At 48.6% G+C, this 27,241-nt stretch overlaps 1 protein-coding gene across 2 annotated transcripts in view; it reads left to right on the top strand.

Moving 5' to 3' along the window:
• Window positions 1–27,241, top strand: part of MYRIP (myosin VIIA and Rab interacting protein) — a 419,901-nt gene that overhangs the window by 263,993 nt on the left and 128,667 nt on the right. The window contains exon 1 of one of the 2 annotated variants that reach the window (XM_083188580.1): window positions 5,890–6,381. The exons of the other annotated variant lie outside the window; for it this stretch is intronic. Coding sequence (XP_083044706.1) covers window positions 6,227–6,381 — 155 coding nt within the window. The 5' untranslated portion in view covers window positions 5,890–6,226. Of the gene's footprint in view, window positions 1–5,889; window positions 6,382–27,241 lie in introns of those variants that run through there. 2 annotated transcript variants of the gene reach the window in all.

Genomic DNA, 27,241 nt, shown 5'->3' with positions numbered 1-27,241 from the left:
AGAAGTATTTGTACCGGTATTAGAAAGTGTTCACAGCATTGCTGTGAACACTTTCTAATACAAATACTTCTTTAAAACGAGTGCTGGTCTGTCTTCTTCCCTTCTGCAAGGTTGGGTAAGTGCTGTCTATATATATATATATATATATATATATATATATATATGTATATGTATATATATATTAGATTAGATAGATAGATAGATAGATTAGATAGATAAAAATAAGATATATCTTACGTAAAATGAATTTATACATTTCGGTTCAGGACATATTTTTATCCCTGTAAGAGACAAAGTTGCTGTGAGCGATCCTCAAAATATCTGCTAAAAATGCCAGCATCACTCACAGCAACTGTTCTTTTAGTATAAATAAATATAAATACAGACAAGTCAGTTAATTGAAATTTAAGTAAATTAACTCTGGCATTTTTAACAGATATTTTGAGGTTCTTTCACAGCAACATTGGCACTCAAAAGTTTAAGAGCGACTGATGTCATAGTTGGTGAGAATTTCAAGAGCAGCGTTCCTTTTGAAAAATATCACTCAATAGGACCAATTGCATGCAGAGGCGTAGCTACGGTGGAGCCGGTGGAGCACACGCTCCAGGCGCGGTAATGTCACCTGGCGCCGGAGCCGTGCACTCTGCCACCGGCTCCCCCGACCTGCTCTACCCCCAGGAAGTTCGCTGCAGCAGAAGCCGACTGCCAGCGGCTGACTATAGCACGGGCGGCAGTGACAGGGCCCACACCCGGCAGCCGCATACCGCCAAAGGAGGAAGTGATGGAGACACAACTCCCCCCTCCCCCCCCCCCCGCACCCGCCCAGCAGCAGCGCACTGCCTGCTAGGAGCACCATAGTGCCAGCGGCAGGTACAGGGCCAAGTCCCAGCAGCAGCACGGTGCATAGCGCGGAAGATGTGACAGGAGACGCACAACCCCCACACACATCAGCGGCGCGCTGCCCGCTAATAGCACTATAGTGTTGGCGATAGTAACAGGGTCCCCGCCCAGCAGCAGCGCCAACCACCAGGCCAGCAACATTGTGAGCCCGGAGCTGGCAGCAGCATAAGCACCTCCAGGCCAGCACTAAGACAGGCAGCGGTAAGCTGACCTTTGTTGTTTGTTTGTTATGGTTCTGTGACCAGTGGTTCCCTGAAGTAACTCCCCAAAGATTGCCTGGCACTAAGGGGTGGCAGTGGGGGGGACTTTGGGGTATACAGTATATGTATGGAGTCAGTATATTTATGTATATATGGATTGATGGATGTGGGAATCAGTGTATGTATGGACGTATATACAGGATGTATGTACTGTTTTTCTGTATGTATGTGGGAGGCACTGTATGGATGTATGAGGTAGGCAGTGTATGTACTGTATGTTGAAGGCAGTGCAGTGTATGTATGTGGGAGGCAGTGTATGGATGTATGAGGTAGGCAGTGTATGTATGTTGAAGGCAGTGCAGTGTATGTAGGGTATGGGTAAAAACCGGACCAGGACAAAACCCCCGGACCGCCAGACCAGACATCAAACTCTGCATTTTGGAGCTTGTAGCGTCCGGTCCGGGGGGTGTCCTGTCCTGGGGGGCTGCCTGTGACACCTGTCACCAGGTAGAGGAGGAGGGGTATAATAAAGTCTCCCTGTATGGTCCGGGCATGTAGCAAAAACCGGACGGTCCGGACCACAGGGGGAGGCTGTAATCTCCCCTTCCCCATGTCCCTGATGATAGCTATCACAGGGACCCCCCTGGACAAGACACCCCCCAACAGGACACCCCCCGGACCCTATAAGCTCCGGACTGCAGATTTTGATGTCCTGTCCGGCAGTCCAGAGTCTAGTCCGGTCCGGTTTTTACATAGTCCCGTGTATGTATGTTGTATGTATAAGGAAGGCAGTGTATGTGGGTGGCATATGTATGTACAGTATGTATGTATGTATGCATGTATGTATGTATGTATGTATGTATGAGGAAGGCAGTGTATGAGTGAGGAAGGCAGTGTATGACGGGATACCTATGATATCCTGGCTTTTAGAATGCTGGCGGTCAAAAGACTGACCCCGCCATCCTGAAACTGAGAATCATGACACGGGTTCTGTAGCACCCTTACCATCTTCCCCTACCCCTCCTAACCCTCCCTTGCATCAGCCTAACCCTTCCCATCCCCACTAGTGCATAAACCTAACCCACGCAACACACTTTCTAAACCTACCCCCCCCCCCTTTGAAGTGTCTTAACCTAGTCCCACAGCCTAACCCTGGCCTTCCCCTACACCCGCAGCCTATACATAATGTTCCCCTGCAGCCTAAGTTGCCCCACTAGTACAGTCTCCGGCAGAAGACACTCTCGAATCCCCGCTGTGAATCTCCAGGACTGGAGAACGGACTGCGTAACTTAGCCGCATAGCAGGGAAAGTTAGGGGTCGGACACTCCACCACTCCAGAGGAGTGTAAGCATTGCAAACTAACTTTTAGTTTCTCAGGTCACATTCTTTTGTATACTGGTATTTTTCTTTTATTATTTATAACAATATTATTTTTATTTGTTCATTTTATTTTTATTTATATATTTTTTATTTGTTATATTTATTTTTTATTTATTTACTTTGGTACTTATGTAGTAACTGGGCTGCCGATTTTGAAATCGGGTCCATCGCATCACATCGCACCCGACCATATCGCATGCGATGCGATGCGATGCGATGGACCCGATTTTTCCATAGGATTCAATGTTAAAATGGACTGAGTCCATTTCAACATGGAATTCAATGGGAAAAGGGGTCCTTTTCATACCCCTACTATCCAAGTGGGCATGGAGTTGGATATAAACCTGTGGCAAGCGTAGCGAGCCACCGAGCCCGAAGCGTAGCGAGCGGACACAGAATACCGTCCCCTAGCGGGGCTCGCTTCGCTCGCCACGCTTCGGGCTCGGTGGCTCGCTACGCTCACCACAGGTTTATATCCAGGTTTATATCCATTTTAACATTGAATCCTATGGAAAAATCGGGTCATCGCATCGCATCGCATGCGATATGGTCGTATGCGATGCGATGCGATATCGCATCGCATCTGATTGTATGCCTTAACTTAAGGCATACAATCAAAAAATCGGCAGCCCAGATACTACATAAGTACCTTTACTTTTTATTATTTACTTTTATTTAGTTTTGTTCTCTATCACCTAGTGCTCCTAGCACCCAAAACCCTGCTAGCGCTGCCGCCCGCACTGCTATAGATGCCGGGACATGAGTTACCCTGCCTCAGGAACTCTCCAGAGCGGTAAGCACACACACCACCGAGAGCCTTCTGCTCATCTGCCGATTTTACATCACTCACAGTCCACCTCGCAGCACTCCTACCTTCACTGTTCACCTCTCAACACTCCCTCCTCCCTTCAATGTCCAACTCACAGCACGTCACACTTCAAAGTCCATTGCAAAGCACTCTCTGCTTCTTTACTGTCCTCATGGCAGTGTTCGGTTCTTTTAATAACCATCTCTGGCTCAGTGTTTACTAGCACCCAGTGCAATCATTTAATTTAATAATACTCAGCCAGCACCACAGAATTCGCTGGCATACAGCAGGTAATTAAATTAACTACCATCCACAGATCATAAGTCCTGCCAATACCGGACTGTGGTCACAATGGTTACCAGAGGTGTCAGGCCTATATAAAAGGGATAGAGCATTTGTTACTCTTCATCCTCCCCTAGTAACTGACTTAATAACTTTAAATCATCCCTCACATGGATAACCCTATTGATGCTAAATTGATGCATGTGGCTTTATGTGTAATGGGTATTACAAAGTTTGACAAAATGTGCAATGGGCATTACGGTGTGTGGTATAATGTTAGGCCACGCCCCCTTTTCGCAGTGCAAGAGCATACTACAAATTGGGGAGGGGGGGGGGCGCAAAACATGCCCTTGCTTTGGGCACTGTGGCACCTAGTTACACCACTGATTGCATGGCATAAACAAAAAAAATACATTGAAATTAATCTTTCATATTAGGAAGCACGTCACATGAGTGTTTTCATGGTTTATAAATAAAGAATGTATTATATTGAGGTGAATGTTCATGGTTACATTTAGCATTGTTGTAAAGTACTGTGAATGTTTGTAAATGCAGAACTGTCTGCACTATATGTAACTGCTGTGCTGACCCTCATTATTCATTTGACATCAGTCTCCAGCAGTTTGCAGGAAAAATATTTCTGTGTGTTTGGCAAATATATAAACTGTGTGAAGGCTGCATAAGCCTGAACACATATAAGAGCCCTGACTTAGGTCATATAAAGTTCAAGAGTTGAAAAAACTTAGCCAGGGGTTTTCCTGCCTGGATACAAGCTGGGATCAGGCAGGAACCTATCAGGGACTAGTGGGAGTAGCTAGGTAAAGGTTATATAGGGCAGATGATCATGTGACCTCACCCTTCTCTTTCCAGTTTGGAAGTGCTGCAGTCCTGTGCAGGATCTGAGGTAAGAGATCTTTTTCTTCTTTACAATTTGGCTTCATATTTGAACTATTTGAACTATGCCCCGTCCCAGACGCTCTGCCCCCCCTCCCCGCCGCCTTGTGGATGCGGCCCGGCCGTTATCTGCGGCGGGGTACCGCCGTCCACGGGTGAGGGTAGTTGGGGCTCAGGAGGCCTCTGTTGCCGCTGGCTCTCCTGAGGGGAGCCTAGTGGCAGGGCTTATTCCGCCCTCACACAGGCAGTTATCCCCGGTGAGCGTGGTCAGCGCTCTACCGGGGGTTGTGCTTGCGGCTGCCTTAATAGGCGAGCCGGGAGAGAGTGCACCCGTCGAGGTCCGGGCCCTACCGGGTCCCTCGACGGATGTGTTTGTGCCCCCCTTGCCTCAGGTCGCGTCCGTCGTGGACGCGACGCTGGAGGCTTCCCACCCGGCGCCTGAGGTCACCGCTGACTCTCAGGCAGCGGGCGGGCTTCAGGTGACGGAACGGGTCACAGCGCCGGCTGGCGCGAGACCCGTTCCGGAGCTTCAAGCGGGCGGCGGGGTGGAAGGGGTGTCGCGAGCCCTGGCGCCGGCTGGCGCGGGGCTCGCGCCTGCTGTGACGGCGGGCGGGGGGTCGCCGGGAGAGGGACAGGCCCCGGCGCCGGCTGACGCGATCACAGCGTCATCAATGCCGGAGCCGGGCATCCCGGCGGCTCCCAGCATAATAGTACAGGTCGCAGCGTCGGAGGACGCGCGGCCTGTCCCTGCATTAAATGATATGAATGGGGTTTCCTCCCTTGCGGGGGGAGGCCTGATGGGGAACGCTGGCAGCGTTCCCAGTGCTATAAACGGAACAGGGGGCAGGGGGGAGGGGGGAGGAGTGGACCCATGGGGCGACAGTGTTTCCCACAGCAGGTTGGGGGGTTTTGTTTTTGCAGGGGAGAGAGGAGAGTCTGCAGCAGCAGCTGCTGCGGGCTCTGGGATGTTTGTACCCAGGCCAGCAGTTAGTACTGGCCTGGGAGGTTTTAGCATGCCCCCCCCTGATTTAGGGCCAAATCCCAGGGGCCCCGCAGGGAGGGGTCTGGGAGTCAGTCAGAATTGGAATCCTGTGGGGTTTTCAGCAGGCATGCCCATTGGCACGGGGGGTGTGGGGCACATGGTATACTCCAGTAGCTCGGTAGCGGCTTCGGTGCATTTGCAGGGTCCCTCTCTAGGGGCGCAGGCCACGTCATCGTGGGGGGGGGGATTGTCAACACCATCTTGGCAGGGGACCCATTCGGGTTTCCTGGGGCAGTTTTCCCCCGGGGGGGGCTTTCCCGGGCAGTGGCCCCCTGCGGGGTCCCCGTATTTTCAGGCGCATTTGGGGGGAGGGGGTTATGGGGCGTGGCCACAGATTGCACCTTGGAGGCATCAGGCGGTCCCGGCGGCGGGGCCGCAGTTCTCCGCGGGTTTCCACGGTGCGCCTACCAGTCAGCCCCTTCTTTGGTCCACGGGGTCACAGGGGTACAGTCCGCATAGCTCCGCTGGTTATGGTTGGGATCAGAGTTTTGGTCCCCAGGGGCTTTGGTCGTCACCAAGGGGGCAGGGGGGAGTATTGTCTCAGGTCAGTGGTAATGTTTTTGGGGCTCAAAGGGTTTTTCCTCCATTGGGAGTTCCCCCGTTGCCTAGGGGCCCTCCACCCAGTGCCACGGTGTCAGCTCCACCTCCCCCACCGGTGGATGCGCCGGCGGAGACGGGAGGTGGGGGCGATTTGTTGTCTTCTTCCCCCCGCCCAGTTGTATGTTCACAGGAAACAAGTGTCTTGGCATCATCGGTGGTTTCCAGAAGAAGAAGTCGGGAGGACAGAGAGGAGTCGAGGACGACTGCGGGATCAACAGCAGCAGGTTCCAGGTTGGCCGTTGCGGCCGACGAAGTTCCAGGGACGTCCGGGGCTGGTGAGTGCACAGTCACTTATTCAACATGTGATTCATCAGATAGTGATAGCACCAGCGTGGGGTCGGATTCCCCGCGTCGCCCGCGTAAGCTGGCCAGGCTCATTGCGCGTCATGTGGCGAAGGCAACAAATAAGGATAAGGTTGCGAGCGCTGCACCTCCTTCCACGGATCCCCCTTTGTTTACTGAAATGGTGCATTGTGCCAATACAGCAGTTACTAGGGGGCTCCGTAAGAGGATGAGGGAAAAGATTAAGAAAGGGAAGTATGTTGACATGTTCACCCTTACGGAGGACATGCGACAGGCCTTTGAGAAGGCAAAGAAGGCGGATGGTATTGGTGAAAACTCCTTTAGGAACTTTCATCAATGGTTAAGGGGTTTTCTGGTTTTTGCGGCCTGCTATGCGGAGACCAGGCCGGCCGAATACCCAAATGTAGTTAAGTATTTGTTTTTGGTACATGAAATGTACTTGAGAACAAAGGGTTACTCCTGGAGAGACTACGACGAAAAGTTTCGTCGCAAACAGGATGGTAATTCCGTGTTGCCCATGGCCTTTAAGGACGTGGAGGTCTGGTTGGAGGTTACACAACAGACCAAACCCCCGGGGGAGGGGGTGGCGAAGAAGACAGTGGTGGCGGCATCTCCAGCCTCTAAGATAGCAGGAAAGGGCAAATGTTTTGCTTATAATGACGGCAAGTGCGCCAGGGGGGCGAACTGTCGTTTTCGACACTCATGCAGAGTGTGTGGGGGCAACCATGCAGCTAAGGACTGCTCCGCAGCCCCAGCTGGGAAGTCAAATGACGCTGGGGAAGCCGGTGGAAGTCACAAGTAAGGCGTATTCGCCGATAGTGGTTTCCGAGCTGGTTAGGTGGCTCAGGGGATACCCCGATGCCGAGGCGGCTCGTTTTTTATGGGAGGGTTTCAGTTGTGGTTTCCGGTTGCCCATTAGGGGTTCAGTTCATGTGGTGGCTTCTAGGAATTTGAAGTCTGCGAGGGATTTCCCCCACATTGTTAAGGAGAAAGTTGTGGCAGAAATTAGGTTGGGGCGCATGTGTGGCCCTTTTAGCGTTCCCCCTTTGCAGGGTTTGTGTATTTCCCCGGTGGGGGTGGTTCCCAAAAGCACCCCCGGGAAATTTAGGTTGATACAGCATCTATCACATCCTCATGGGGGCTCGGTTAACGATGCCATACCTGAGGAGCTCTGCAGGGTTAGGTATCAGTTGTTCGAGGAGGCCCTTGTTTTGGTTCAGGAGTGTGGGCGGAACGCATTGATGGCGAAAGTGGATATTGAGTCAGCATTCAGGTTGCTTCCGGTCCACCCAGATTCCTTGCGGTTTTTGGGTTTTAAATTGAAGGGAGAGTTTTTTGTTGATAGGTGCTTGCCTATGGGCTGCTCAATATCCTGTGCGTATTTTGAAAAGTTTAGCTGTTTTCTTCATTGGTGCATTCAGAGAGCTTCGGGTTGTCAGGGTATTGCCCACTATCTTGATGATTTCCTCTTCGTGGGCCCTGAGGGTAGTCCTTTGTGCAAGAAATTGTTGGATACTACGGAACAGGTTTTAGGGGTGTTGGGGGTTCCCATAGCTGAGGGGAAGACTGAGGGACCCACGCACTGTCTATGTTACCTTGGGATTGAAATTGACACAAGGGAGGGTTGTTGTCGTTTGCCAGCCAACAAGGTCCATAAATGGTTAGGGCTTATAGAGGATTGCCTGGCAAGGAGGAAGGTGAGGTTGAAGCAAGTCCAGTCCTTGTTGGGTTGTTTTAACTTTGCATGCAGGGTTATCCCCATGGGTCGGGCCTTCAGCAGGAAGTTGGAAAGGGCCACCGCTGGAGTTGCCAGGCAGCATCATTCGGTGTATTTGTCCAAAGAGATCAGGGAGGATTTGAGGACGTGGGCTTCTTTTTTGGAGACATTTAACAGGGTGGTGTTGTGGCCAGCTCCTCCTTGCTATAACAGTGCGTTGCAGCTTTTCACTGACGCATCAGGCAGTGTAGGCTTTGGGGCTTTCTTCGGGATGGAATGGTGCGCGGAAGGGTGGCCTAGCTCATGGGTGGACAGGGGTTTCACCAGGAATTTATTGCTGTTGGAATTGTTCCCGATCGTGGTAGCCCTGGAGTTGTGGGCTCGGGAGTTAGCGGATAGGCAGGTTGTTTTTCGGTGCGACAACATGGGCGTTGTGCACACCATCAACAATCAAAGGACCTCATGCCCTTTGGCTTTGCGGTTACTTAGGCATTTGGTTCTGCAATGTCTGCGTTTCAATGTGGTCTTCTCGGCTTGTCACGTTCCTGGCATCGACAATAACATAGCAGATGCCCTGTCTCGTTTTCAATGGGCTAGATTCAGGGAGTTGGTGCCAGATGCAGCGGAAGTAGGTTTACCTTGCCCACCTTATATCTGGCAGATTGTCGAGCCGGTATAGTGGGATTGGCCAGAAATGCCTTGGCGCCTTCCACGCAGAAGGCTTATGACGCGGCTTGGAGGGATTGGCAGGCTTTTCTGAGCAGGTATGGTCAGGAAGGTGAGTCCTTGGAGGATAGGCTATGCATATTTGCCTGGGAGCATTTCCAGGCAGGGAGAGCAAAAGGGGCCATGTCAGCTGCCCTTGCGGGCATTGCTTTCCACTCGCGGATGGGGGGTCTGGAGGATCCCACACGGTCTTTTGTCTTAAGGAAGGCAATGAAGGGTTGGGCTAAAGTAGTTCCGGTGGGTAAAGACGTGAGGCGACCTATTGACTTGGCCTTGTTAAAAGACTTAGTGAGGGTCCTGGCAGAAGTTGGGATACTGCTTTTTCGTACCGCTTTTGTTCTGGCATTTTTCGGGGCTTTCAGGGTCAGTGAACTGGTTGCCAAGAACAGAACGGATCGTAAGTCAGGGTTACTTTTCAGCGAAGTTCAACTGCGCAGCGGCAGTGTGTGCTGCAGATTAACTAGATCCAAGACGGATCAGGTTGGCAGAGGTAAGTGGGTTATTCTGCAAGCGCAGGGCGAGGTGGAGATTTGCCCGGTGCAGTTGGCGCGGGCTTACTTGGGGATCCGACCAGTAGCAGTTGGGGGGCAGTTTTTAGTTCATAATGATAAGACTGCGCTTTCTAAATTTCAATTTGCTGCTGTTTTGAAGCGATGTTTGAATGTGTTGAGGCTCCCGCCTCAAGAGTATGGTACCCATTCCTTTCGGATTGGGTCGGCTACACAGGCTGCGGCAGCTGGGTTGTCCCCAGGGGCGATCCAGGCGCTGGGTCGGTGGAAGTCCGATTCGTATAAGGGTTATGTGAGATTAGATAAATTGTAGTTGCGCCTGTTGCGCCAACCCTAAAACGCAGTTTACTCCCGGTTTTTGAACGACAGCGTTCAGAAATCGTGGGTGTGAAGGTTGTTTTTACTTTTTCCTCCGAGGGGGCCTTAATTCAATTGGCAAACCAAGGTCCACGGGAGGTTTTTTAAGTTTTCTCCTTCACATGGGTTGATTTTAAAGTTTTGTGTTATATATATATATATATAGTTACTGACGGTAAGGATTCTTCTTTTTTCAGTTTCAATGGAATCCTCGGGAGAGATATGGCTCATTGGCCATTCTTTCATTTATTGGGCAGGGAGACACCCAATGGGCAGGAGGTCACATGATTATCTGGGAGACAGAACGGTCAGGTGGATAGGTGTGAGGGGCATGCGCTGGGGTGAGTTCTTGAACGAACTTCTCAGGCATGAGAGGAATTGGGGCCGCCCCCAATGGTTGGTCATCCACCTGGGCGGCAATGATATGGGCATGGTCAAAGGAATCGACTTGATTCTAAGTATCAAGTCCGATTTGGTGGCTGTACGGGCTCATTGGCCTGGGGTGAGGATAGTTTGGTCGGAAATTATCCCTCGTTTCCATTGGCGGGGTGCTGTACGGACCTCAGCCATTGAGAAGGCGAGAAAAAAGGTTAACTCTGCCATAGGAGTCTTTGTTAGAGCTATGGGGGGTAGTGTTGTAAGACATCCTTCATTGGTGCTGGATAACGCGAGGTACTATAGAGAGGATGGGGTGCATCTTTCCCCTGCGGGAAATTGCATGTTTTTGGAGGACATCTACCGTTTGTGGGCTTGAATAGTTAAATAGGTTCCTTCCCGGTTGGTTAGGTTTTTTCTTTTGGGGATGGCGGCTGCGGTTAGTTAACCTTTGCGGTGGCGGGAAGTCGCTACCAGCCAGCGGTCAAAGGGGGGCACAAGCGGTCATCGTGGGGCACCATCCCTTTCGTAGGACGGCGGGTGGTCCTTCCCGTGCGGGTGGACAGGGGGCGTTCCCCTGCGGGACCGTCCGCTAAGGGCTCAGCCAGGTTAAGGGGTGGTGAGACCCTCACGATGCAGGTTGTGTCAGCAGGAGGCGGTGGTGAGCCCCTCCTGCAGTGTTTTTACGTATATCAAGTTGACTGGGCTGGCGTGTTGGTAGCGGCTTAGTCTTTGCCATCCTCCAACCTTTAGTTTAAAAGTTAGGGACTCAAAATCCAAATTTAAACCCAAATTTCTTAGTTAGCTTTCAAGGTCTCAATAAATATTCCTCTGACCTTTTTAAATTTAACCCTTGGTGTCAGTGTGGTTATTTCTTGTACGCGTGATTTATTTAGTGTCGTCTCAAATTATTTTAGATAAGGTTTTGGTTTAATATAATGTAAAGGTATTTTAAGTTATGGGCTACTTAAAACTGTGTGAAGGCTGCATAAGCCTGAACACATATAAGAGCCCTGACTTAGGTCATATAAAGTTCAAGAGTTGAAAAAACTTAGCCAGGGGTTTTCCTGCCTGGATACAAGCTGGGATCAGGCAGGAACCTATCAGGGACTAGTGGGAGTAGCTAGGTAAAGGTTATATAGGGCAGATGATCATGTGACCTCACCCTTCTCTTTCCAGTTTGGAAGCCCTCCCTCCCCAAGAGCGGGCTCACTAGCGGGATGGTTATCCCAGTGAGCAATTTTTTGGTGTTTTTGCAGAAGCGTTTCTGCAAAGAATTTAAATTTTGTGGCTTTCCAGCCAGCATGGCGGGAAGTCGCTACCAGCCAGCGGTCAAAGGGGGGCACAAGCGGTCATCGTGGGGCACCATCCCTTTCGTAGGACGGCGGGTGGTCCTTCCCGTGCGGGTGGACAGGGGGCGTTCCCCTGCGGGACCGTCCGCTAAGGGCTCAGCCAGGTTAAGGGGTGGTGAGACCCTCACGATGCAGGTTGTGTCAGCAGGAGGCGGTGGTGAGCCCCTCCTGCAGTGTTTTTACGTATATCAAGTTGACTGGGCTGGCGTGTTGGTAGCGGCTTAGTCTTTGCCATCCTCCAACCTTTAGTTTAAAAGTTAGGGACTCAAAATCCAAATTTAAACCCAAATTTCTTAGTTAGCTTTCAAGGTCTCAATAAATATTCCTCTGACCTTTTTAAATTTAACCCTTGGTGTCAGTGTGGTTATTTCTTGTACGCGTGATTTATTTAGTGTCGTCTCAAATTATTTTAGATAAGGTTTTGGTTTAATATAATGTAAAGGTATTTTAAGTTATGGGCTACTTATAATGGCATACTCTAAAGTACTGCACTGCTATTTAAAATCTGTGCTTGTCTAAGTGACAGATAGGTTACGCTGTAGGTTTAAGCAATGGATTTATGAACCATGCTGTAAAAGTTTTAATCCCTGTTGACTTCATGAAATCAGCCATACAATCAATCATTTATCAGCATCAATGTGTGTTTGTAGAAGACTAGAGAAATCATAATGCTATACAGTTACCATCAGTGGCGTAGCTACATATGTGACAGGCTCTGCGTAGTCTGTGGTGGACACTGCTGGATGAACTGACAAGCGACCCAGGCAGCAGTGAGCGCTGAGCAGCTGGTCCCGCCCTGTACATATCTAATGAGCGGGGACCCAGTGCAGTACATATTGAATGAGCGGGTCCCCACACTGTGCCTATGTAATGAGCTGGTCCTTCTCATTACATATGCACAGGGCGGGGACCCGTTCAATAAATATGCACTGCGCTGGATCCATGCTCATTAGATATGCATGGAGTGGGACCAGCTCAGCGCTCACTGTTGCCTGGGTCGCCTGTTAGCTCAGCCAGCGGCGCCCGTAGTCCATCGCCTCTCCCCGTCTTTTATCTTCACAATGTCTCCTACAATGTTTTTAGGGAAAACAAGTGCTGTGTTTCTGCCAATGATCTTGCACCAGTTTCACTGCCTATAAGGGCAGGGAAGAGTGGCTGACTCTAAACACACGCATCGATTTACTTTCAATCTCATTTGCTTTCAATTTCCCCAATTCCACCCCCTTTCGATTTGGCCTTTGCTTTCCATTCGATTTCATATTCGATCGACACTTTTGCATATCATATCGGTTTCGACGTGCACAGTGTACACATTCGATTTACTCGATCGAATTCGATATTTCCTTGCCTGCACAGTCTATTTTTCTTTTCAACATAGCAAAAACAGGAGCGCGCATTGAATCTTAAAAACCATTCGATTAAAAAAATTCTAAATTGAATTGAAGCGTGTGTTCACCCCTTACGCTCAAATAGGTAAGCCAGTAGGTTCAGGCCAGTTCTGCATAAAGTGTAATGCTGCTCATACACTTGTGTGATCAGATTTGATGCGACATCGAAGTGTGATGTCCATCGAACCCGATCGCATCTTGTGGTGCTAATGGTGCTCTGTCGTGCTCTGATTGGCTCAGCCCAGTGTTTAAACAATTCTGCCACCATAGTAGCGATAGCGGGTGGCGGAGGTCAGCGGTGGCCGCAGAAGTGTTAAAACACTGGGAAGCCCTCTGATTGGCTGTGCTATCTCAGCCAATCAGAGGTCTTCCCAATGTGTTAAACACTTCTGCCGTCAACGCTGACTGACCTTCGCCGCCCGCTAGCGCAACAGCTACAATAACGCCCTCTGCCCACCGTCTCCCAGGCCAACAGCGGTCCCTCTAGCCCCCTCTCCCCATGCACTGAAAAAGCATTCCCTCTGCCCCCCACCAGCGAATTGCATTCGAGCATCGCATGTGGTTAAAATCCACATAAATATTATGTGCAGCACATTCCACCGACATTCCACCGGTGTGTCCGCGCATCGGGTCGAATGGTACACATTTTATGCATACAATCATTTGATTTATTGTCCAGATGTGGTCGAAATCAAATGATTGCATGCAATATCTCACAAGTGTATGGGCACTTATTTCAGTATTTCTTCTAGAAAAGCAGTGTCCCAATTATGAGATTATTCATGAAGCTGGTATTTGTAGTATACTGTTAGTAACTGTATATAATCTTCCAGTCCTTTGAGGAGGAGCCTTATTGTTCTGAAAATATTTAATACTGATAAAGCTTTCTTTAGAAGTCTAGACTAACAAGCAATACAATTAATAAGAATGGTCCTGCAGTTGGACAACAGTTTTATAGTGCATGTGCATGGGTTTAATCCTTTATCAAGCTGTGTTGCAAAGTAGCCTCCTGTATTGAAGTGAATATTATTCATAGATGAATGCTTTATATTTATTGTCTTTTTTGTAGAATTCATATGAGACCTATATGATTCAAGGAGAGCATTCTATATTTCATTAAATAACTGTTCTCATGCTCTGAATTATGCATTTATCAAATCCATCATTTGTTGAGTAGGAAGATGGCAGTAATATTTTGTGTTCTAACCAGGACGGTAATAAAGGGTCCCTGCAACCCTTGGAGACCTTCTACTATTTTTAGTGAATGAGCCATGAACAGTAAAGTATCTAGAGGAGCGCCAGTCGTGGTTCCTTAGTTCTATAAACGATAGAAAAAAAAACTTTAAGGTGCTGCTTGACCAGGTGATCATGAAATCTAGGTAGGAGAAAAATACTAGACTGAACACTCTATGGCGTAGCCTAAGTCCTACATATGACCAGTTAGTCTTAGTCCTACCCTACGGCCATCATCTAAATCAATCTGGTTTATCATTCTTTTAAAAGTACTAATTCTTACAAATATTCACATTGGCACCAGTATGAATCTTTTAAAAGATATTACATTTTTGGAATACAAAAATCTGTATATATTTTTAAGGCACCACACAGTTTTTGCAATATACTGGTGCCGTAACAGTTAAGGTGGAGATATCAATAATATAATAAATGTAATCTGATATAAATTTGGAAGGAGATCATGTTTACAAGGTGACACCTACCTATATATGATAATGGTAGACAATGCCAAGAATGAAAATCTGATGAGACACGGGCATTAAAGATGGGAAATTAGTTGCATACAGATTTGTCATGTTTTTAGGAATAAGTCCTAAGTATGTTAGAGAAGAGTTATCCCATAACAATGGAAAGTTATCCCCCAACCAAGAGTGGCCTTCTTATAAAATGCTAGTGCTTTAGTTTTAGAATAATTAATCAAGAAGCCAGAAATCTTTTCAAAATCAGAGAACAATTGTAACATAGCCGGAAAAGCTTCTTGTAGGTTCTGAAAATATAAAAGAAGATGAGATCCTATAGTAATACCTGCCAAGATTCACAAGAATTAAAAAGACTTATCAAAAAATTTACCGCTAGATCAAATAATAAAGATGATAAAGGGCAACCCTGACAGGTGCCTCTACATAGGGTAAATGAAGACAGGCTTAAACCATTAATCGTAAGATAAGCTTTGGGGGAGGAATACAACATACGGAACAGTGTTATAAATCCCACCCCAAAATTCTGTGAATGTCACACACGGAGCATGTGAGGCCAAGAAACCCGGTAGAATGCTTTATCCACATTGCAACTAGGGTGGGCAATCCCGGGATCGGGATCGGCGGGATCCCGGGATTTGGCCTCAAAAAGTGCGGGATTTAAATCCCGGGATTGGAATATCCAATCCCGGGATTTCGGGATTAGACTGCGCATGCGCAGTCTAATGCCGGGCAGCGTCTGAGCACTCGCTCAGACGCTGCCCGGCTCCCTAATCCTGACCTCTGCGTGCAGCCTTTTCCTGTGCCCGCCCCCTCTCGTCTCCTCAGCACGCGCGCCCACCCGCCTCCTTTCCGGCCTGCCCTGCCTCTTCGTTCCGGCCTGCCCTGCCTGCTAAGAAGGAGGTGCACGAGCCTGGAGGCACCGTGCACCTCCGAACCCACTCCCGGCCGGCCGCCCGCTAATGTAAGTAAATGTGCGGGTCGGCCGGTGTGGGGGTGGGTATCCACAAATATACAGCAAATGTATCTTTAATTTATCATAAATCCTCATAACAATTATATTTTAAATATTAATGAATCAGTCACACCTGACTAGGGATGCCAATCCCGGGATCCCGGGAATCCCGGGATTGAGCATTTTTCAATCCCGGATCCCGGGATTGAAAAAATGCCCCGGGATTGGCATCCCTAATTGCAACTAACAAGAAGCATATTACCATCGGAAAGGAATGAAGACTGTGTAAGTGCTGCAATGACTTGGCCTACAGTATATTATGTACAGTAGATCGACCCATTACAAAACCTGTCTGGAAAGCGTGTAGGATTTTTGGTAGAATTAATTGCAAACGATGTGATATAATGGTAGTCAGTAGTTTGAGATCTTGGTTCAAAAGGGAAATTGGACGATATGAAGTAAATAGGGTGTGATCTTTACCTGGTTTAGGTAAATAATAATCCTGGCTTGGTTAAAGTCTGCTAAAATGACTGATAAAATGGAATTAAATAATGATTGAAGGTGAGGTGTCAAATGTGCAGATAAAAGTTTATACAGGTTGAGTATCCCTTATCCAAAATGCTCGGGACCAGGAGAATTTTGGATAACGGATTATTCCGTATTTCGGAATATTGTAATATTTCAATGATGTATTTTGAAGTATCTTGCATTTATGCTGTATAAACACATAATATACACACAAATATATTTTATTACCACATAAAATACACACAAATATATTTTAATTGTTCAAAAAACAAGAATTCAAAACCTGAAACAAAATGTGTGTACTATCTCAGCACTGAATTTGAATGCCAAGCAATCATTGTCTTGCACATATATAGTGCCAGTTACATATCATGTCCCCAGTGATGCTGTTACATATGTCCCCAGTGAGTTTTTAGCAAAAAAAAAAAAATTTTTCACTTTCTGGAATGTCCGTATTTCGGAATAATTCGGATAACGGATATTCGGATACGGGATACTCGACCTGTAATAGTCCGCATTCAGTCCATCAGGTCCAGGGGCTTTGCCTTTGGACAATTTACTTATGGTAGTCTAAATTTCCTGTTTGGAAATGGAAGCTATCAAAGCTTCATTTTCAGATTGAGATAATACAGGAGCACAAGCTTTCCGCACAAAATCCATTCCCAAAGACGGATTGTCCGGTGGCGCTGTGTATATCCTTGTGTAGTATTTAAGGAAGGTATCAGCTATATCAGACATCGTGGTCATAACACCACTATCCGATACAATGCGAGGGACATGTGTCAAGGGACATTGACTTTTGTAGACTTTTGACTACAGATTGAGCAATTTACCCATTTTATTGCCCCAATGGAAATAGCGATTTTTTTTTTATAATCTAAAGAGTATTGTGCCTTTTCAATACATGGCATCATAAAAAGCCTTACCGTCCGTATATGACTGACATGTTGCAGGGGTGTCATTAAGCAATATATTGGAATAAACTGTAGATACAGCTGTACTAAAATCCCTAAATCTATCAAGAATAATCTTACATTTAGCCACTACATAAGCAATGATGTGGCCTCGAATTACAGGTTTAGAAGCAGACCAAAATATGTTAATATTATCACTGTGTGGGATATTATCATCCACACACATCCTCCACTCCAGGGAGCATTTAAAATCTGGAGACTCAGATAGGTACGAAGGAAACCTCCAACTAGAGGAGCATCTTTTAGGAGAAGGGAGTGACAAAGTGAACCACGTTTGAGTGTGATCTGAAATTGCTATAGTCTCAATTTTTGAGTGACATAAACTATAAAGATGTGGATATAAACCAAAAATCTATTCTTGAAGAAGAATGATATGTGTGAGAGTAGAACGTGTATTCACTATCTAGTGGGTGTTGATGCCTCCATGGTTGTAATGTGTCAACTATTAATTTAAGAGCTGGCAGGGGCGTGGTTCATGAGATCTTATTGAATTTGTCAAGCATAGGATTAAGTGTTAAGTATTAAAATCACTTCCTAACTCTACATGACCTTCGACCGACTCCTGTAATTGGACATAAATATCTGTGAAAAGGGCTGAATAAGGACTAATGGGGGCATATAGAGATGCAATAGTAAATAACTCCCCATCCAAGCATATTTTACAAAAATGAACCGTCCCTCTTAATCTAAAGTATAACATTCCCATTTGTTTGGCAGTAAAGGAAGCGGACATATCATTTGAGAACCAGTTGTTTTTAAGTACATTAGGATCTCCCTCTTTCCAGTGTGTTTCCTGAAGCACAGCGACATCAGGTTTAAGATGTCTCAGATGCTGTAGGTGGCCATACATCAGAAAGACATTGCACCCAATCATACAATCTCAATGGATTGTAAAATGGATTGTATACAGATTGTGTGCACATCGTGTGCACACAATCATACAATGCCGGCTCCGGGAGATTGGAGGATTGGTCCTCTGATCTGGGATTGGGAGCCGATTGCATGTGCTTTTAAGCAATTTGTCTTTAGATGGCTCATACAACCAGAGTCATGTGACACTCCCTCCCTAACTAGCAGAGAAGAGAGGTGCAGCTTCCGAGCAGCCCATAACAGTGAAGATGCTTGGAGCCGCTGAAGTTTCCAGTGATAGATGGGTGGGAGGCTGAAAACAGCGGTGGACGTCCTTTTGCACAATTCTGTCTCTACTCTGAAAACAGTTTTCAGAGCATTGCTGCATTAGGGCTATTTAATAATGGCATAACACAGCAGATGTGAGCAGATTGGTAGTTGCTCCTATCCTTTTGATCCTAGTAGGCCAGCCCCCTATTTAAATGAAGCTTTAATCATACAATCATGCAGCAGATGGATTGTATGACGGATTGTATAACAGATTGTATAACAGATTGTGAGTACATTGTGTGTCCAAAAACCACCAAGGACTGATGGGGAGTTAAGGGGAAATTGGGCACAATCATGAAGACTGGTCTTTCTGATGTATGGCCACCTTAATACTTTTTTTAAGTTTGATGGGTGTATTAGAGGTTATTACGTATGTTCCTCTTTTCAAGTTCTTCCAATTTATCATGAACCGCTACTAGCGACGCCTCCTGGGAGGCAATGGTAGTTGTTGCCATAAACAGGTTGTCCTTTACTTCTAGATCATGGGTCTTCAAACTGTGGCCCTCCAGATGTTATGAAACTACAAATCCCAGCATGCCTTGCCACAGTTTTAACACTCCCTTATAGCAAAACTGTAGCAAGGCATGCTGGGATTTGTAGTTTCACAACATCTGGAGGGCCACAGTTTGAAGACCCATATTCTAGATTAAAGATGCATTGTTCCATTTCGTCAAATCATGCTCATTGTTCTTTTAGTTGGATTACAGTAGATTCAATGGCCTGCTTCAGGGCTGCCAATTTTTTATCCAATAAGATAAGAGATCCGAAATCTCTTGTGATTAAAGATATTGAAGATGCACTGTATTGTGACTTGTCAGGGATATCCTGAAGGATGTCCTCTCTTACTGGAGGGAATATAAGGCTCGTAGAGTGTGGACCTGTAGACTTGGTATCTCTGGTCCTTGCAGGGTTGCTCCTACTTCCACTTTTCTGTTGTTTACCCATGAATTTATCCTTTATAGACAAGAGATGAAGGGGAATATAAGTAGTGAACACAGAGACTTTTCAGAACAAGAGTCACTAGGGAATAGGGGTACACTGGAGAGTGGAGGTAAATAAAAATGTAACAAAAACTGAGGCATGTGACACTAAATGATGACTTGAGTAGGCAGCAATGATGTTAATGTTCAGGAAACTGTCACGATCCGCCTCTAGCGGATCGGTGTAAATGTGTAGTTTTATGTTTTCCCTGGATTCTGCTCCCTGGGTTTATCCCAGCCTGTGTGTGTGTTTACTCGCTGGTGGCATCCAGTGGTCAGCCTGGGCCATTGCAGCTCACTTTCAGTGGTGTGTCATCAGGACTCAGGTCAGGGCCGGCGCCACCACTAGGCAAACCTAGGCATTTGCCTAGGGCGCCGGCCACTGGAGGGCGGAAAATGCCGCCCGGGTACCTGTCCTAGCTACGGCGCTGTCTATTTAAAGCTGGCGGCGGAGGCAGCGGGGGTCCCTGCAGTCTATTAAAAATCACGAGCGCTATCCGCCGGGCTATGCGGAAGCGCTTCTAGTGTGAAAACTCTGGCAGCCAATCAGCGTGCTGCCAGTGTTTTCACACTAGAAGCGCTTCCGCATAGCCCGGCGGATAGCGCTCGTGGTTTTTAATAGACTGCAGGGACCCCCGCTGCCTCCGCCGCCAGCTTTAAATAGATAGCGCCGAACGCCAGGTACCACCCACCCCCCCCACCCCGGCACCGGGGCGCCCCCAGCCCGACTCGCCTGGGGCGCTCCGGTGCCTTGCACCGGCCCTGACTCAGGTGTGTCTTAATTAGGCTCCTAGCCTGCAGTGCTCACCTGTAGGCAATGTGTAATTAGCACCACATTGTGCTCACTATAAAGACTCTCTGCTCACACACTCCGGTGCCAGTTATAGTATTCAGTTGCAGTGTTCAGTTCGTTGTAGTCTACTCTGTCCTGCTTCAGTCAGCGTTCTGTCAGCCTATGTCAGAGTGTGTTCCTGGTCCTGGTTCCTGTTGGGAGCCTTCCTATTGCTCCACGCCTGTCCTGCCCTGCCTGGTTTGGTCCTGCTGTGTCTGGGATTCAGCTTGTCTGCCCGGCTGTACACTCATCTGCCCAAGAGATCTGCAAGTGGTGGTCTGGGACTCCGTCATCTTCTCAGATAAGTCAGGGGTTACCCTGTCTTTCTCCTTACGCAGTTTTGACACACGGTGTCACTGGGCATGATAGTCATTTCTTTATATAACATCTCATTAGCATTGTTGCCATTTCATTATATAACATCTCATTAGCATTGTTGCCATTTCATTGTATATCATCCCACTTGCATTGTTACCAGTCAGTGTCACCTGCTCAGCCCGTATTTCTTTTGGGTTTCTGGGAGTTCCCCGACATAGGGTATTAGTTAGCTTGTCCCCTTGCTCTCTCCTGGTCTTGGTGGGCGCGTTGTCACTCTTAAGACCAGGTGGCATCGGGGTTGGAGACAGACTAACTGTCTCCTTCGAACGCGGCTATTATTGGCGAAGCCTAGTTCTGCACGCGCCCGCCAACTCCAGTCTGAGGCAACGGAGGTAGGTCGGCGGGGACACTCCCAGAACCCTTACATTATAACTGGCCATAACAGATAAACTCTGGAGCTGAGTTCTGCCCTCTCAGTCCAGCAGTTTTTTTTTTGCCTTGTCACAGTCTTGTCTTGTCACAGTATTTTTTGCCTTGTCACAGTCTTGTCTTGTCACAGTATTTTTTGCCCTGTCTCAGTTGTTGTGTCATAGTCTTTTGCACAGTAACCTTGCACGGCCATATCATGCAGGCCATGCAAGAGTCATTAGCGGCCCTGGCGTTTAATACCTTTAAATCTGGGCGGTTGGAGATTTTGCAGCAGTCCCTACTGCAGCTGCAAAAACTCCTCACTGAAATATTTCTGATCCTTCCCGAGGTCACTGGGGTTAATTCAGCCCCTAATGAGACCCTGTCTAAAGAGTTATTAGGCAGCGAGTCCATAAACCCGGAGGTTCAGGAGAAGCATAAAAGTGTTCTACGGCCAAAACTTTCGCTGGAGGAGCGTCAGCGGCGTAGAGACCTGAATTTATGCTTGTACTGTGGAGATTCAGGCCACTATCTCCAGGCTTGCGGATTGTGCAGGCCTGGTGGTGGCGATAGGGTTTCTCCTCTGGCCAAGTCAGGGCAGGTTGTCAGATCTATGCCTGTCTTCACTGTGGCAGAGGAGCGCTCTGAGTCTCCCAGTAAAAGCACTCTGTTTAATACCGTTGGTCTAAGTGCTGGGAGACCTCATTTTGAGTTTAAGAATCAGCAGAGGAGGTGCTCCCCGCATGATGGTATTTCTGCTAACATTAAGCCAGAGTTGCAAACCCTTAAGGGGAAAGCCCAGGTGATTGACTCAGATGCCGGGGGCCCGCTGAGCCGGTCTGATGCCGGGGGCCCGCTGAGCCGGTCTGATGCCGGGGGCCCGCTGAGCCGGTCTGATGCCGGGGGCCCGCTGAGCCGGTCTGATGCCGGGGGACCGCCGAGCCGGTCTGATGCCGGGGGCCCAAGGGCCGAAGCCCCGAGTGGGGTTCAAGCCGGTGTCGCCCCAGAAGGGGTTCAAGCCGGTGTCGCCCCAGAAGGGGTTCAGGCCGATGCAGCCCCAAAGGGGGGTCAGGCCTGTGTCGAGGCCGCAGCCCCGAGTGGGGTCCCGAAGTGCGCAGCCCCGAGTGGGGTCCCGAAGTGCGCAGCCCCGAGTGGGGTCCCGAAGTGCGCAGCCCCGAGTGGGGTCCCGAAGTGCGCAGCCCCGAGTGGGGTTCAAGTTGTTGTCGCCCCAGAGGGGGTTCAAGTTGTTGTCGCCCCAGAAGGGGTTCAAGCCGGTGTCGCCCCAGAAGGGGTTCAAGCCGGCGTCGCCCCAGAAGGGGTTCAAGCCGGCGTCGCCCCAGAAGGGGTTCAAGCCGGCGTCGCCCCAGAAGGGGTTCAAGCCGGCGTCGCCCCAGAAGGGGTTCAAGCCGGCGTCGCCCCAGAAGGGGTTCAAGCCGGCGTCGCCCCAGAAGGGGTTCAAGCCGGCGTTGCCCCAGAAGGGGTTCAAGCCGGCGTTGCCCCAGAAGGGGTTCAAGCCGGCGTCGCCCCAGAGGGGGTTCAAGTCGGCGTCGCCCCAGAGGGGGTTCAAGTCTGTGTCGCCCCAGAGGGGGTTCAAGTCTGTGCCGCCCCAGAGGGGGTTCAAGTCTGTGTCGCCCCAGAGGGGGTTCAAGTCTGTGTCGCCCCAGAGGGGGTTCAAGTCTGTGTCGCCCCAGAGGGGGTTCAAGCCTGTGTCGCCCCAGATGGGGACTCTGTCCATCCAGTCCCTAAGAGGGATTCTGATTGTCCTGTCTCAGAGCAGAGTTCCAGCCATGTCGGTAACATGGAGGGACCATCTGTTGGTCTTTTTGGTGCTGCCCAGCCAGAGTTTCACTATAGTGCTGCCCACTTAGAAGTACGTCACAGTGCTGATCAGCCAGAGACTCATCATAGTGCTGCCCAACCAGAAAGACCATCAGACTTGGAAGAGGTCATAACCTCTAAAGGGGTCCCTAAAGTCTCAGCCTCAAGGGCCATAATTCCAGCTATACAGTCCAGTCAGTTAGCTGATAATGAAGTTACTGTTGATGCTTTGAACGATATCTCTACATCTATAGTTTTTGATGGGGACCTAACCCAATTTGTTGCGCTCACTAACCATTTTGTCACTATTTTGGAGTCCAGACCATTTTTAGGTATCACTTCAGATAATGTGGTGCTCTATTTAATTTACTGCTTCAGAGGTGAACCTTTCGAATGGGCATGCAAATTTTTTGAATCTGAGGATCCCATTCTTAAGAATCTCCCAGCATTCAGTGATGCTGTAGTGAAGAAATTTGGTCCCAATAAAAGTGGTTCAGATGCCTCTGGGCCGACCATCTTGTCTGCAGAGACTCCATCATGTTTAAGAGAGTCAATACAAAGGGCCCAGCCCATAGCTATTACCGCTGGATATGCTCAACTATCTTCTCCCTGCAGGAACTCTCCTAAGGTTTCATTTCCTATGGGAATGGAACCAATCTATGGTCTTTTCTCAGATTCTGAAACTGAGGAGATTCCGAATGTGCCTAGGCATTCAGGTGGGAAAGGGAAGAATCATCTGGTTGCTCGACCTATATTTTTTGAAGATTATTTTGAACCAGAGATCTCTTCCTTTCCTAGTGTCTCCAAGCAGGCACAGGGGAAAAAGAAGAGGTATAAAAAGAGGCGCTGACAGTTGCCTTGACCCTGCTTGTTTTTTGTCTAGTCTTGTTGTGTCCGAAGGCCACCTTTGAGAGGGGGGCACTGTTACAAGCTGCAGCCGCAACTTGTTTTTGTTTGTTTGTACCCGCTTGCCAGGGTTTTGGAGAACCTGGTATCGGGGTCCCTTGACCCCTCTTTAAGGGGGGGGGGGTACTGTCACGATCCGCCTCCAGCGGATCGGTGTAAATGTGTAGTTTTATGTTTTCCCTGGATTCTGCTCCCTGGGTTTATCCCAGCCTGTGTGTGTGTTTACTCGCTGGTGGCATCCAGTGGTCAGCCTGGGCCATTGCAGCTCACTTTCAGTGGTGTGTCATCAGGACTCAGGTGTGTCTTAATTAGGCTCCTAGCCTGCAGTGCTCACCTGTAGGCAATGTGTAATTAGCACCACATTGTGCTCACTATAAAGACTCTCTGCTCACACACTCCGGTGCCAGTTATAGTATTCAGTTGCAGTGTTCAGTTCGTTGTAGTCTACTCTGTCCTGCTTCAGTCAGCGTTCTGTCAGCCTATGTCAGAGTGTGTTCCTGGTCCTGGTTCCTGTTGGGAGCCTTCCTATTGCTCCACGCCTGTCCTGCCCTGCCTGGTTTGGTCCTGCTGTGTCTGGGATTCAGCTTGTCTGCCCGGCTGTACACTCATCTGCCCAAGAGATCTGCAAGTGGTGGTCTGGGACTCCGTCATCTTCTCAGATAAGTCAGGGGTTACCCTGTCTTTCTCCTTACGCAGTTTTGACACACGGTGTCACTGGGCATGATAGTCATTTCTTCATATAACATCTCATTAGCATTGTTGCCATTTCATTATATAACATCTCATTAGCATTGTTGCCATTTCATTGTATATCATCCCACTTGCATTGTTACCAGTCAGTGTCACCTGCTCAGCCCGTATTTCTTTTGGGTTTCTGGGAGTTCCCTGACATAGGGTATTAGTTAGCTTGTCCCCTTGCTCTCTCCTGGTCTTGGTGGGCGCGTTGTCACTCTTAAAACCAGGTGGCATCGGGGTTGGAGACAGACTAACTGTCTCCTTCGAACGCGGCTATTATTGGCGAAGCCTAGTTCTGCACGCGCCCGCCAACTCCAGTCTGAGGCAACGGAGGTAGGTCGGCGGGGACACTCCCAGAACCCTTACAGAAACTTATGCAATTCCAGCAATAGTAGAAAGGTACTTTCCTGTTTTGGGCTTAGAAAGTGAAAGGGTAGTAGCAGACCACAAATAATTGAATATTTGTAATGGACGTTGTGAAGATACGGGTTCTTCAATCACTCAGACACCGAGCAGATGAAACCAAAATATGGTTTATTTTTATCACAGCACACACAAGTAGTTAAAGACAGGAGCAAGAGGCAAATGTAGCATATAAACGTTATCGGGTAGCAGTCCAAAATGGCAGTCCTTGTAGCAGCAGTTCCAAATCACAAAACTATCACTTATTCCACACAGCACAGATAGCCGAAACCTGTGTAAATCCACACAGCACGGACGCTCCACACCAGAGCTTAGTAGGATGCCCCCCCCCCGGGCAAATGATGTGTTCCACAAGATCTAGTGGAGGGTATGACCCCTGAGCCAGGATTGTGACTAACATAAGGAGCCGGCATGTGTCCAAGTCATTTTAAAACCTTCTAAATTCCCACGCGTGCACAAACCAAAAGTGGGCTTGCAGTGGGTCTTGATTGGTGGATTCAAGAGTCAGGTATATCCCCCTCCCAGCTACTGCTGATGCCCCCCCCCCCCCACCTGCTGGGTCAGGCTCCAAAGAGTCTACTAGAGTCCAGAGATATGCAAAGGAGTGTCAATAAGGAGGAACAACCACAAGGTAATTTGGTTTATGTCCTGATTTCCCCCTGTGGACATAACCTTCCTGTAAATAGCAGGGGAGTTGGATCACCCCCTGCGGTGCCTGGTTCCACTAAGTCTGGTATTTTGACCAGCGTTACACAAAGGAAATGAAGATAGAGACACAATCACAGTCTGATTGCATTATGTCTTGATCACCCCTTGTGGAGATTGTCTTTTGGTGGAATTCTACAGCCTAATACTATATGATCTGGAAATACACACACATATATGGGGAACAGACATATCTATAGAGTACGAGAGGGTACAGACTGACTAAAGTGTACATTCATCACTACATATAATAAAATATCATAATTACAGTCTTACTGTCAGTCTGCTAACCTCACACTCCTTCCCCTACATCTTTAGTCACTGTACCAGTTGTTCCGGCAACCTGGAGCAGTGTGATTCAGAGCAGAGAATCTGGGCTAGAGGTGCACCCAGGGCCGCCAAGAGAAATCCTGGGCCCCAGTACAACAACTTCCTGGGGCCCCCACGGACGGAGCTCCCGTACACACTCTACGGACCCGTTGTTACGCCACTGCTTCCAAGGTGGATACACGTACAACAGGTTACACTGTAATGCCTATTACACATGTCACACACCCATTACATATTATACCACATGCCATAATGCTCATTACACGTTATGCCACACCCCGTAATGCTCATTGCATATTAAGGGGTTAACATTCTCTGCCAGGGGTTAACATTCTCTGCCAGGGATTAACCTATCTGCCCTGATTTACATGCTCTTTGCAAATTATTTACACATACCCTCCAACATGGCCCATTCCATTAGTTACAAAATGTTTGTTCTTGGACTTCCCTGCCAGTGGCAGTTACAGATGTGAGCCTGCAGCACAGTCCAATATTCAAAAAGGGGGGGGGGGGGTCATATATACTGCCACCCCAAGCATCACTGTCCTGGACTCACTGGCAGTTGATATGACTGTCCCTCTTTGAATTTTGGACTGTGCTGGAGTCCAACCTCTGTAACTACCACTGGCAGGGAAGTCCAGGAACCGAGCATTTTGTACATAATGGAATGGGTCATGTTGGGGGTACTTGCCACCAAATAGAAAAAACCCTGTGTGTCCAGACCAGGGCCCCCCTGACAGGCCCGGGCCCGGGTAAATTGTACCTGCTCCCCCCCTCTCTCGGCACCCCTGGGTGCACCACCTGAGTCCCACAGTGTGACATCATACCAAACCCATCTTGTAAGAGGCGGCTGGTTTGCAGAATTAGCAAGGGCAATATCACAATCTAAGTTATACATTTGAACTAACAAGGGATTTAGCAATTCTTCTTCTTCAGATGCTGGGTACATTGTAACCTTTTACACTGGGTACACCTATAGGGGGTACTAATACTTTTGCCTCTGGCATAATGGGGCAGGGAGCACTTTCCACCTCCCCCTCTTGCACAAGGAACAGCTGCCAAACAGCAGGCCAATATAGGGGCTCAGGCCCTGGCACTTCCGCCACTCTGTCACATCCTTCCTCCCTCCAACCCAAACTAGTGGCATGGCAAATTTCAGTACAGCATTTGGTCTCACTGTCCAGGGCTGAGGAGGGACCCTCCATCCGGAACAATTCCACTGGTGGCTGCAGGACAGGCCGTATCAGCTCTATCCCTGTGACTGGTATTCTTGTGGCCTGGATGTTGGCGAATACTCCTCTACCCACGGTGATCTCTTCTTGGACGCAGTCCTCATAGATCCCCTGGCAGCAGGATAATAGCTCTTCATCTTCCATCTCAGCAAAAGGGAAGCTGTAGTGCAGCTCCTCCTGGGGTGCCTGGCTAACGGGCCCCACTTCCTTCACTTTGGGGATAACCTCCCCCAGTATAGAACACTGACCAGCTTCTTCCCTAGGCTGTGGGAGAAGCTGTTGCAGGCGGTGCCTTTCATCAGCCACCCTGCGACACTGGTCTCGCCATGCTGGGGTGTCCAGGAGCCTGTAATCAATCGCCTCTTCCTCTGCC

This window comes from Crinia signifera, chromosome 5 (genome assembly GCF_055691185.1).
Source record: "Crinia signifera chromosome 5, ASM5569118v1, whole genome shotgun sequence".
In the NCBI taxonomy this organism is placed as follows: domain Eukaryota; kingdom Metazoa; phylum Chordata; class Amphibia; order Anura; family Myobatrachidae; genus Crinia; species Crinia signifera.
This window is presented reverse-complemented; position numbering and strand designations above follow the sequence as displayed.